Source organism: Nestor notabilis, unplaced genomic scaffold, assembly GCF_000696875.1.
Source record: "Nestor notabilis isolate BGI_N333 unplaced genomic scaffold, ASM69687v1 scaffold15640, whole genome shotgun sequence".
Classification (NCBI taxonomy): Eukaryota; Metazoa; Chordata; class Aves; order Psittaciformes; family Psittacidae; genus Nestor; species Nestor notabilis.
The window spans coordinates 32,618-45,947 of record NW_009909851.1 but is presented as its reverse complement, the minus strand read 5'-3'; the positions used below and the strand labels follow the sequence as shown (position 1 = coordinate 45,947).

The following is a 13,330-nucleotide window of genomic DNA, read 5'->3' as shown; positions in this document are numbered from 1 at the left end:
CAGCAGGAGGTTGAGATAGACTTTGAGATAAAGAAAATGATACCTGTTGTGTTATATAGAACAATTTGCTCATTGATGAGAATAAATGAAAGGTGTATTGTATGGACAGAGTAGTAATATATTAGTGTGTTATCCTGTCCAGATACTGCATATATTGTCACCTCAATTCTTTCCTTGAGTACAAAGTGTCTAACTGTATTAGGTTAATTTAATTTATCAATAAAAACTGGACTAAATTCTCTAAAAGTGAATTTTCTCACCTACAGGGAGTCAGTCAGAACTAAACCACTGATCTCAAAATGAAAGAAAAGCTACATGTATAGAGCAGCATTCAGGCTTGAGTCCAAAACTGACAGCAAGACCTTAGTGGCTGCTTAACTCCTGGAAGCTTCTCAAGCTCCCATCGTGTCTGCTCAGCCTGCAGAAATACTGACTGCCCTTAGTTGTGAGCTGCCAAGGTCCTCTTGAGAAACTCCAGGAGGTGGGTCCAGTCCTGTGGGTGTCCTCTGTAAGCTCACCAAACATGCAGCTGGGTTGGGTCTTTCACAGATTGCTGGTATAATTGCTCTCTTACTCAGACCTAGCACCACCCACCTTTTGAAAGACCTAGTGATCTAGTACATGTCCAGGAAGTAGTAGATTGGGGCATCACTGCATTTATACATTCCATATGGAACAGTCACTGAATGGGAAACAGAAATAATCCTGGATTGGGAAGCCCTGACACACCCTAAGTGCTATGAATTGGTGTTCCCTCCTGTGCTCTCTCCTTGGCCACGTGCATCTGACATTCCTGTCTGTGCAGTGTCACAGCTTCAGTGGGAGAGTTATCCCTCTTCCTCTCCTGCAGCCTCTGCTTCCCATCGCATCTCCAACCCATCCACAGCTAAATGGTTAAACTGCTCTTGCAGCAAGTGGGATGTGTGTGCTTCAAACTTTTCAGGTCGAGATGGGGCTAGAACCAAAGTGTCTCGTTTTATAGGTAACCACTACAACCAGGAGTAGAATGAAATTGCTGCTTATAACACAACTACTTTAGAAGCAAAACAACAAATCTTGTGCACTTCTTTGTAAGAACACGTTTGAGAGGAGAAGTCTCTTTGTGCTCAATCCAAAGCAGGTAAAGACACTTAACAAAGCTCTAGAGAGGATACAATAAGTCAGCATTTTTTCTTGGCTAGCTCAGGGTGATTCCACACTTGAAACATACCATGAGAGTTACGACATTTCAGACAGGTGATTTTGAAAAACCTTTCCATTCTAGTACCAGAGAACAAAGACATTCCTGAGTCATTAAAGAAATTGCTGGAAAAAAATGTATGTTCTTGTTAGGACCCATAGCAAGTGAGCTCTGGGCCCTGCTCAGTGCATTAAGGAAGCTGCCTTATTAAAACATTCTTACAGTATCTCATGTGGTTTTCTTGAGGTTGTGTGTATGGAAACACATAGGGAGCCATAGGAGGATACAGAGTTTGTGCACTGTGCGGAGGGTAGATTGTATCCATTATCTTTGTGATTTTAAAGCTGTCTTTAAGATCCTGCTTTCTCATACTGCAGGTTTTCTGAAAACAAAAAAAAAAAAAGAAGGGACACGGTTTGGGATTCTTTTCATTGCTTGATCTTTGCCCAAAGGTGAATTCTTTTCATGAAATTTGAACAGTCTGTTGAGCTTGTTACAAGTAAAACCGATACACTTCCCTTTCCAAAGCTCTAATTAATTTTTCTATTGATACAGCTGTGAAAAAAGTCTGTTGGGTTTTGAAAACTAGTTCAGCTAGAGTCCAAATGAGCAATTAAGAACACTTGCTTTGGAAAAGCTTGTTTATAAGATGTGTATATATATACAAGCTTGTGTAGAAGATGGGCTTTTGCACTGGGTTTTCAAAATTTACAGTAAGAAAAGCACTGCACAACAGACACAAAGGGTGGCATGTCATCATTAGGGAGTGTAAAATAAAGAGTAGCAGAAAAGGGATTCTAGATGCAACCTTCATGTGGCCATGTCTTGAATTAAGGGCATTTAAATATCTAACTTCCTAACTTCTGTAAGGTTTTTGTGTAAGTGTTTTCATAGCACACATGTATATATGATATTTATTTATAGATTTAGTTCTGGATTTACGAGCTGCTCCTATGTTCTAAAGAAGTTACGCAAGACTGCAAAGCTCAGACCTGAGCACATGTTTGACTTGTGTCTTTGATGCAAATCTCAGACAGAACAGGCATGCGTTACTTTTATTGCTGTGTTCAGATGTTATGCTTCATCGTAAGTTTTCCTACACTGGCTACGGAAACTCATGCTGTTAAAATTAAATACCTCGTGTGGTTTGCTGCCAATAGGTATTGCCCAATATACTCAGTGCTCTTGAGTAGCTCTAGTTTTGCCTCCTTAGCTTTTACTGTGACCTTTGATGAGATATTTTCAGGAGGCCAGAAAACTTGCTGAATTATTGTCTTAAAAGCCCATGTTATTCTACCTGATTCTTTGTTTTGTGAATAATGGTAGCCACTCTGAAGTGAAAGGACAAGCTGATTTATCAGTTTAGTCTAGGACAGAGCCTATATTGATCTTTTTTTATAGCAACAATTGCTTGTCAGGGTATACATTTTGTTTCCTGCAGTGAACATATGAGCATGTACTGGGATGACAACACACCTTGTGGTTTATTATAATAGATAAAGATGTAGGGATTTGGGCCAAGAAGATGCTCCTGGTAGAATTCCAATGAATGCATGCAAGAAAATGGGAGAGACTAGAGAACATGCTCTCAGGTAGTGTTGGCCAGGAAAAAAGTCATCCTTTCAGCTTGCTCTTCCAACTAAGGAGCTGCATGCTTAGTGTTCTGCCTATTTTTGGTGTACAGTTGATTGTTTTTTCTTCCTGTTTTTAAGCCAAATCCTGAATCCAGTAATGTCAGTGGGAGTTTTGCCATTGGCTTCCCTAGGACTTAACACCTCATGAGTAATTTAGAAGCTCTCTTGTCTTTTTAAAGTAATGACTCTGCATTACCCTTTTCCGGGACTGAACTTTTAAGATGTAACCATCCCAAAAATGTTGCTTTGCTCTTTTTCAGATAGACCATGTGGTCCGAGGCCATGTCGCCTTCCCGGAATTACAGGCAAAAGCTGCAGCCAGGTCACTCTTCTTATTCCTTTATCTCATACCTGCCTTGCAAATTGATGGTACAGTGTATTCCCAGCACTGCAGAACTGCACTGCTGTATCCTTATTCTGAAACAAGGGAATTAAGAGGCTGACAGTGGGTTGGAAGTATTTACAAAGCCTTGCCAGGAGATTGCTCAAAGATGAAAGCTTTAAACTCCCTTCAGATACTTTTGGCATATCTAAATGGTGATTATTAACTTTCTGCTTTTCAACTTCTTTATATCCAGCCCAGGGTATGCTTGATACCATAACACCAACCCGCTTCAGCAGACCTTTGTGCCTCGGGCTAATGATGTGTCTTAATTTGTAGGTGACCCTGTTAAGCTCCAGGAATGAGATACAGCTTAATTGGGAATATATTATTTGATAGTGTTGGAACATTCATCTAAAGAAAGGAATAGCCGCTGTGTGGAAAAACTCCTGCATGGCAGCTCAGATAGAACAGAGAAAGGCAGGATGAATTTTCAGACACAACTTAAGATGTAGGAGTGAATTGGAGGTAACTCCAGGATTCCTTGATGTGATGTGGAATTTTGGTTTGGTCTGCTTTAAAAGTGGATGAAGACAGTCCAGACACTTCTGTCAGATCTGGACTTTCTCAAGCTGTTTTGGCTTGGATGCCTTTTAAGATGGTTCATGTCACTCCCAGAGAGATCTTAGCTGAACACTTGGGCAGATGATTGGATGAAAATTTGATTCTCTTTTAATTCCTTTTTCCTCCTTAGATTAAAGAAAAACCCAGCAAACTCAGCAGTTCATCTTAAGTTTATCATTCTAGTCTAAAAGGCATGGGTTAGTCCTGGTAAATGTATTAAGTGCATGCAGTTATACAATGCTTTTCAGTCCTCCCTGGGGGGATAAAGCTACCTGGTTTCTCTGGATGACCCTTCCATCCTTCATAGTGCCCAATGCCTTACTTGTTTGTTAACAACGTGACCAGGATTCCCAGAAATGTATTGGACTTCATTCAATATGAAATAAGATTCATGCTTCCTAGAATTCTCCTTATTGTTCTTTAAAAAAGGAAATCAGGAAATAAATACATCTGTGTATGTTTGGAATGAGGATTGATCTGGGGGGGTGTTTTGTTTGGGTTTTTTTCCAAACTTTTGGCTTCCAGGCCATTTTTCCAGTGCCCACATACGAAGACAAACAATTAGTTTAGTCTGTAATGCCAGGATAAACCACTTCTTTTGTGTGTGTGTGTTGGAAAAATGAGTATAGAGTAGCCAGCTTGTCTGTATTAGGTCTAATACTGAACTGACCACAACTCATAGTGCAAAAAGCTTGGATTGTGATGGGAATAGGACCCTAAATACAGAATATGGGGAGCAGAACTTCATCTTATCCAAGTGTACGGTGTTATAACTTTGGATGGGAGTCTCCTGTGGTTAGTAAAACTGTGAAGGTTACCATTGATAAAAAGGGTGATAGTATTTGATAAAAAGTATGATAATATTTTATAAAGTTAATTTGCCCAATGGTATTTTTATGTTTTCCAGATATTACTCTTTAAGGAAATGCTTGGATAGCTATAAATTTAGTAAACAAGTTTCTTAGTAATTTTCCCTACCCTCTTTCTTTCCGTCCTTTTCAAATGTTGATTAAATTGTTAAAGAATTTAGTTTGAACACACAAAAATTGGGAACTTCACAATTTAAATTTAATTTGTCTTCATATTTCTTAATTTCTTTCTCCACGTGGACCTCAAGCTTCAGCCTTATCTCAGGGATTAGTAGCAGTAGCTATGCAAGTGACCAGTGTTAGCCCAGACTTCGGATTATGTGTTTACTTACATTAAGTGATACACTTAATAAGAACATTGCATCTTGTTTTGGGGGATTGTTGGTGATGATGATCAATTATTTGCCTGGAAATCTCAGCAGAATATTTCAGAGAATTGGGGGTTTATATTTAGTGTATTCTCTGTGTGGGTGTCGGAATTCCTCTGTTCAGCCACTGCAAATGGTCATCAAAAGGAACAGAATGAGAATTCCATACTTACACGTGCAGCTGTGTTTTACCTTTACATCCCGTGTGAGGTGCAACACTGTGAAGAGTTAAGCTACTTTTGTAGTGACAAAAAGCACATGCATGTCTGGATCATTAAAGTCTGAGGTCACAAATCTCTGCCTCTTCCTTGCTGCTGCCTGTCACCTACTTCTACCTTCCTAAACCTTTCTTTCTTTTTCCCAGGCTCCCAATGCTCCTAATAAGTAGGTTTGGGAATGGCAAACTGCCTGCTGAGCAGCTGATCTCAGAACCTCCACTGTGCAGACTTCTGGTCCTTTGCCTACACCAGAAGCTTGCAAGCTGCATTTATCACTGTTCCAGTAGTTTGTGGTAACTTGTTAGGGCACAAGCAGCTTAGAAAGACTTGCCAGAAACCAGCTCCTACTGACCACTTGTGCTGAAGACCAGCCTTGTGCAGCCCTCCCAGTGCCATTCCTATGTTCTCTCTTCCCTTCTTTTACTGGAAGTGGAGAGGGTTGAATTACATGTGGATTTTCTGGACAGCCATAGGTTTAGCATTTGGTCTAAGTAATTGGTATACTCTGACCAACAGAAGTTAGGTTTTTTTCCTTGCAATCCAGTGAGCTGCAGAAATTGCTGTGTATATAGGGACTTTTGCTCTTCAATCTATATATTGTGTAGGTCTGACATGTAGCCAGCACTAAAATGTTGCATCCTGCAAAGCCAGGCTAAAATAGGAAATGAAGAAATAATATGATCATTTCTGCTTTAAAGTTTAAATCCTTCTGTTTCCTAGAATCACAGTTTCTAATCTCCTGGAGGAAAAAAGTGTCTGACTGTTTGACAGCAACAACTATATGCCCTTTGGCGCTTTGTGAAGCACTAAGACAGGATTTCCTTTCCTACATTTCTTGATGTCATTTCCCCCTCTAAAGAGATGTCTCCTGAATAAAGCATTGAGGTTATACGCACGGTATCAGATCAGCAAGGTAACATAAAGATCTGGGATCTTTCAAGCAGAATATGACAGTTATACCTGGCAATTCTCTGTATGTCTAGGTGTTTTAGAGTCCTTTTTTAGATTTATAAATCTAGTATTTTTAGGTTTGTTTTTTTCCTGAAAGATACCTTCCAGAATTCCTGAACATTGAATACCAACCTCTTGTTGCTTTCTGAGGTTATGACCCAAAGATGAACAAAACCCTGGCCAAACTTGCATTGATTTCTTATTCTCCACTCTCCACATAGTTCCTTTTTAATAGCAATAGCTTGTGCTCAAGTCTGCAAGTCAGATCCAGCTGCTACTGATACCTTCTCCTAGGACTGAATAGAAGAAGCTCCAGAGAGCTGATGGTGTAATACTACATATAACATCAACACAGTAGAAACTGGAACTGGCGAGCGTTTGAAGGCTTTTACCAGTCACTCAGTCCAAATGTAGTGCCCCGAATCGATATCTGTATGTAGAGGGGAAAAAAAGGTGTGAAAAAAGTGTAATTCCAAGGTTCTGTGAGTCTTAAGCCTATTTGGCTGAACTTCAGCCTCTTTTGTACAGTCCTTGTGTTCTGCCAGAGCTGCACGAATGGCTAATCCTTGCGAGAGTAATCAAGCAGGATGGAGATGAGATAGAAGCTGGGATGCCTGGTGGGTCTGTGGTTGAGTGAAGCTCTCCTTTCTTTTCCTCCCTACAGTGAAGGCATCATTTAGACTGGAAACAAAATGACTTTGTCCTTAGCATGCACTGCTTACAGCGCAGTCCTTAGGGATGCAGAAAACAGGGACACTTTCACAACAAGGAGGGAAAAATGATTGTGACCTACAAAATTATCATAATTCAGGTCCAGAAAGACACATAAAGTACATTTTAAAGTACGTGAATAATGATGTAAATTGGTTATTTTAATGTCTTCCAAGTGTACTTCATTTTGAATGATATCCTCTGATAGTGTACACATGGTAAGGTATAATTGAAAAAACATGCAGCTCAATGCTTGAATGCAAAGTATAAATATACAGCTGCTAGCAGGTCAGAAGTCAAACTAGTAAAGCATATGCCAAATTCCCTTAGGGATCTCATTAGTGCATGATTGAATATACATGTAGAGGCTAAATGAATATCGCTGTTTGGGTCTACAGTGGATGAGACAATGACTAATCAATTGTAATTAGGGTTAGATGCTCTTATTGACCCACATGTCTAGAATTAAATGCCCCTCTTGGAGATTTCCAAGGAGTTGAAAAATACATAGCAATCTGTTTGTGATAGGAGGAGGGTTTGAAAAAAATATTCACTGTATAATTGCAACATTTTTTAAATGGAATGTCACTGGAGTCACTGCAAGCCAAAGAACTGAAGAATTCACCATTAATCCTAAGATTACTCTTGGTCCAGGAAAAAGTCTGTTGGATATTGTGGCGTTGGGTGTAGCATCTGCACTTAGATACAATCATATTTAGGCCCATGTTCGGCTCCTCCCTAAAATAGCAGCCACTTGCTTTCTGTCCTCCACCCTTAGTGCTGCATTTTAATCATAACACACACTGAAATAATTATGGTTTAAAAAGGGAAAGCTCTAAGTCCGGTGCTATTGATTAATCAGAGCAATTTTTAAACATTTGCAAAGGAATTTGATTTTCATTTTTCATTTTCATCATTCCCTGTCTGGAATCCTCCCGACTCCTCTCTCTCAGCTTTCTCTTTCACAGTGTCAGCATCTGTTGGAGACAACCATCACCAGCCCCCAAAATACCAAACAGCTCTGGCTCATCTAGTGACCTGCAGGAGCCAATGTACACTCAGGATCACAAACTGCCATTATCTCCCCTCATCCTGAGAAATCAAGGAATTGGGATGGCCTGTGGAAGGGATGTGCAGATAGACACCCCCCCTGCCCACACTTTGCAGTGCCGTGGGCTCCACAAGCCGTCGGTTCTGCTTTTCCCCCCTCTTTGTTTTAGGTTTGGGATTTGCTGTTCTTTGATGGCTTTTCTGTGTTTGATGGTGGTACCCATGCTTGATGTTTGATGAATAACCTCCCCCACTCTTTATCCAACTTGTTTTTTCTTCCAGTGCTCACAGTATATATACATACTTGAACAGTCACCTGGATCTGATTAAGAAATCTTTGCCTGTGGGTTTCCTCACTGTTGATTTACATGTTTGGCCAGATTTCCATGGTAACAGATCTCCCTTAACAGATCTGACACTAAAGGGCATGGTAAGAAACAGCCTGTCTTTGCAAAAGGGTCAATACTGGGGGAAAAAGGGGGAAAAAAAAAAGCTTGGAGGGAGCATGCTCCTCCTTTTGCTATTTAAACTGTCCCGTAGGATTTGGGTTTCTTGCTGCATTTCTAATGTTTCAGTAGAAAACCAGAGATCCTTGCACTTGGGATATCACTACAGCCACGTTTATTTTCTAACAGTATAAGGAGTGTTGTGTGTGTCCCTGTGTCATTCCCAAGGAATCACATTTCAGAGCACTGACTAGCAGCGTCGCTGTTGTTAACTCACCTGTCTACTGAATTTTGCATTGACTTTGTCTATCTGGGGAAGGAATGAAATATTCCGAGGAGAGATCGCTTGATTTAAACATAAATATTCAGTAAATGTGCTGTGTTAGAGTAGTAAATTTCAACAGACACTGAAAAGCTTCTCTGCTTAATGTTAAAAATGGACATAGATGCTCTCATGATGGGGAATATGCAACCGCGCTGCTTCATGCATCTTTGTTCAAAGGTAAACCTGGTCTGATTCTGGCTTGTGGTTTAAAAATTGCTGCTTTTGGAACTGAAAGGGATTGAAATATTGTACAAAGACATTTCCAGAGCGTTGTAGTCTGGGACCAGAAAGAGCAGAGAATCTCTGCTGGGGAGATTTTTAGCCCCTCTTTAAATGCTGGATGTTTCTCTTCATTGAACGTCACGGTGGTAGATGGGCCAGGTTACAAGCCAGGATGTTACTGTGCAGAACTGTCACAGAAGAATATCATGAAGGTATAATTTGATGATATTAAAATACCTGGTGATTAATGCAAAACTGTACTTCAAAATGGCATATCGTCCTTGAAGTAAGCATCTCGAGCTGCTCGTCAAAACCTATTTGAGGCTTAGATAGGAAAAGGGTAGGTGTAAGAACTACAACACATTTTAAACCATAAACGAGGCTTATATATTTTTGGGTCCTAATAATACCTGTATCATTTTATGAAAGATTTACATGCTGCAGCAGAATCAGACTTTCTTTGGTCTGATGGCTGTATGCAAATACTGGTAATAGCCACACGTTTTTACTGCCACAGTTACGGCTGCATTCAGGTCTCGCCTATGCTGATACTAATCCAGAGTAACTACAGTGCAGTATTGATTTATGTCAGAGTAAAGGAGGTTAAGATACAGTCTTTAATTATTAATCGTGTTTCAGTGTTAGGGTGCTTGGAAGGGAGGGGGAGAAATGCTTTTAAAAAGTTATTTTTATGTAATAGCATTTTCATATTATTACATTAAATACATTCACGAGCAATATCTGAGTCATAACATAAAACTGTCAGAGTTAATCTATCTCTAATCCTGAACAATATTCTGTTTGTTCTTTATTTCTTTGCAAGGGCAAGAACAATTTACGTGGTTCTTCCCCAGATCAGGAATAACGCGTTTAACATAACATTATGTGTACAGCTCACAAAAGTAAGGCTTAGAATTAGCACTTAAAACTTGTTACAACAAGAAACCATAGAAAATAGTAGATTTTTTCCTTTGGCTGGATTTGTACATTTTCTTTTTGATCTTTGCACAGGTTGTTGGACTAACATTGTCTCAGGGTCTGGATGAACTTGCCCTTATCTACTTGGCCACGATTCAAGCCATTGCTGTAAGCCATTTTAAGTGCATAAAAGAATAAATGAATTGTCTCATGTTCTGTGGCAGACTGATCATTCCCTTCTGCTAAACAGATCTCTAATAATAGATGAATTCACTTAATGGACTTCTTAAAGGAGCAAGATCTTATTTACCCACCTTGGTGACAACTCCCAACTGTAGGATAATGTCCCCTAAAAAGTTTTCTTGTGGAATGTTGTAAGTGGAGCTTTGCCTGTACTGCAGATGAGAGGGAGGAGGCTGATACTGCATGGGGCAGTGTTAACATCATGGGCTGTCTAGAGAGAATCTAAGAGAGTGGGGGGAAAAATACCTTTGGCAATTGTATGAAGGAACTTGCGCTCCCCTAAAATGCCTCAGCTTCAGATTGTTCCTGAATCCATGGATTTCCCCTGTTAGATGAGTCACAGCTCCATACCCCAGCGGGTCGGAGTGGGGCTGTGATTCAGTTCACAAGGCTGCAGACTGAGCAGACCAAATCTCACTGCTCCCCGATTTCCCTGCTGCAGGGCGGGCACTTGTCTCCCGTGCAGCGTTTCCAGCCTGTGCTGTGTTTCTGTAAAGGCAGACAGGGAGACTCCGTGAAATGTCCTGGATGTTTGCTAACATCCAGAAATGGGTAATTTTATTGGAATACTTTTGTTTCTGCCCTAATTTTCTCTCAGACCCAGGATTTCCCGTTCACAAGAAGTTGTATTTGGAAGTGAAAACCTGGGTCTAAGAAGTTGTTTTGAAAACTGGCGCAGGGTATTTTCAATGGGGTGTGCTTTCCCCAGGCATTTGGTGACTGAAATCCACATTTCTTTGACATCTTTTTTTGTGATTTCTTCTTTTTTTCTTTCCTAACTCTGTTGAACTTGAGGTGTTTTTGCAAAACATTAACAGTTTGATGAATTGGGGAGTTTTCCTGACAAAACTCTGTTCACTTGGAAAACTTCCAACCTCCTCTACTGGTTAAACAACAACTTTGCTAGGCTGGGTCAGCCATCTGGGATAGAGAGGGTGGGTGGCTGCTGTAAATTCACTGTGAATTGTACATCTTCTGCATTAACCCTCCTTCTTCAGCAAATAACTTCACCCCAGCCTGGAATTCATTGTTGTGAGTTTGGATCCTTTTGAAGATGAATGTGGCTTGGTTATACCTGATGCTTCCGTATAATCCCACCATTTCCATAAGAATGTCTAGGAGAATTTAAACAATGCCAGAGACTGATACTGCCCCTGAAAGAAACTTTCCAGTGTGGAACAGGTGCCTCCGTTATTATATGGTGCTAACGAAGTGGAAACGTTCCCTGCTGGAAATCCTGGGAAAGTCACCTATTATCTCACTATATGATACGACTCTGATTTTATTGTAAAACACAAACACGGTGTTGGACACTAAATTCAGCATCTTTTTGATAGCTGATTGTGCTGATGCCGAGATGTAGTATCAAAAGGCCATCCCGTGGTTTTCTTTCACTCTAAGTTAATGGAAGTTCATTTTTCCTAAAGCACTATTGAAACAGTAACTAAAAAGCAGACAGAGTAGGCTCGGGTTTGACTCAATATATTTACTCATTGCTAACGTGACACCTAGGAAATTTAATTTTCCTCCTATACTCTGTCACTCCCAATTTTAGCTTCACTTTCGTGGAAGGAAACAGTTCTAGTTCAGCCCCAATCCTGTACCATGGAATGTCTTCAGTGGGTGCAAGATAAAACTTAAACCTAAGCAGAAGTGTTGTAAAAGGTTCAGGCCTGCCCACAGAATGTTTTCAGCAGGAGACGCTTTTTTCTTTTTATATACCATTTGCATTTGAAGCCCCTCAATTTGCATTTTCTCCAATCCAGGATTAAATTAGTGTGTGTGTCGTCCCCCCCCAGTGAAATAAGTCTGGCTTTAATTTAAATTGTGATGTGAATACAATTTTCCAGGCAGGTAAACACAAAATCATTTTCACAGCATGTTCTTTCTAAGGGTCTTTGACGTGTGTGTGTTGGGAGAGAAGTTGTTAATAAATTTGAATTTCAGAAGCAGGGGAAGAGAATATCCTTTTAACCATTCATTGCCAAATGCGATGCAACAGTTAAGACGGATGAGAACATGATCAGAGATATAATTGTGGCTGTCAAGCCCATTCGGTGGAGACAGGCTCTTTTTGGAGCAGTTTATTTTTCCATAATTAAAATGGTGGCTGTGTGATTTGGAAATTAGCCCTCTGTGTCAATAGGGAAGTGATGGATTTAGTCAGCTGCTGTTGCGGCTGCTAAAGTTCCTCCTAACCGCTTGCCTGAGAAACCAAAACATATTTGAAGGCCTCTCCAGAATGGTGCCAGTCATTCATAGTGAATGTCTCCAGTCTGATGAAACTCTGCTCGCTTCAAGTTCCAGTAGTTTTATTTGAAGAGGGGTTTATTGCAGGCTGCAGACCTTGTAATGAACCTGCAGCGTAGCGTAAGGAAAGCTTACACGACTGTTGGTGAAAACTTTGACCAGATCGTGTTTTGTGGGGAACCTCCCTACAAAGAGTCAGCCTGGGCAAAATTTTGGCTGGAATTTGGCATTTTGTCAAGTCTGAGCTTCAAAATTAACTTCCAAGGTATTATAAAGAGCTGGGAATTATTTCTGGACTAATAGTTTGTCAAAGAAATGGAAAATGTTCTTGCAAGAGGAAAGAGGGAGAAGGTTGATTTGGGTGAGTAGTTGGAGACAAGCAAAGCAAACAGAAAGAGAAAAGATTGCTGTAAAATGGTAAAGTGCTTGCTTTCATCATTCACAGAACGGAACACTGAGCTGTTCTAATTAGGGTTTCTCAGAATGGAGACTGTAAATGAGAAGTTTAAAAATATGCCTACATTTTAGATGTTTCAATTAATCCAGACATAAAATGGAACATTTTGTTTTGCACAGGGCAAAGGCCAAGAGAAATAGTCAAGCCAATACAAAATTCTTCAGGTTTTCCTTTTTTGCTGAAAAGACAGGGTTTTATTTGCTCCTTTTTTTTGGTTCTGTTTGGCTGTTTGGCTTCAGAATTAGAATCGCTTTACCGAGAGTTATTTTCAGATACTCTTATGCCAAGTAAATAGAAGGTTTTGCTGGGGATGTCTTTGCCAGGTACGTTTTAGTTCTGGATGTGGAAATGTTTTCCCTACTCTGCTGTGCTTGGTCAAAACAGCTGCTTATCAGTGCCACCAGTTCTTCCTGGTGCCCGTTTCTGTGTTTTCTTATCATCCCTGCCTTCACCTTTGTCAGTACTTCCCTGCAAGCCCTGTTTCCCTGTGTTACTGTGTACTGGTAGGTCTCCACTCCTTCAGCCAGCCCCAGGATGTTTCC

General features: G+C 40.3%; 1 protein-coding gene across 1 annotated transcript in view; it reads left to right on the top strand.

The window, feature by feature from the left end:
• Positions 1-13,330, top strand: part of FGGY (FGGY carbohydrate kinase domain containing) — a 52,447-nt gene that overhangs the window by 7,134 nt on the left and 31,983 nt on the right. Inside the window, exons 3-5 of the mRNA XM_010023339.1 lie at positions 3,075-3,136; positions 8,210-8,357; positions 9,932-10,006. Coding sequence (XP_010021641.1) covers positions 3,075-3,136; positions 8,210-8,357; positions 9,932-10,006 — 285 coding nt within the window. The remainder of the gene's footprint in view (positions 1-3,074; positions 3,137-8,209; positions 8,358-9,931; positions 10,007-13,330) is intronic.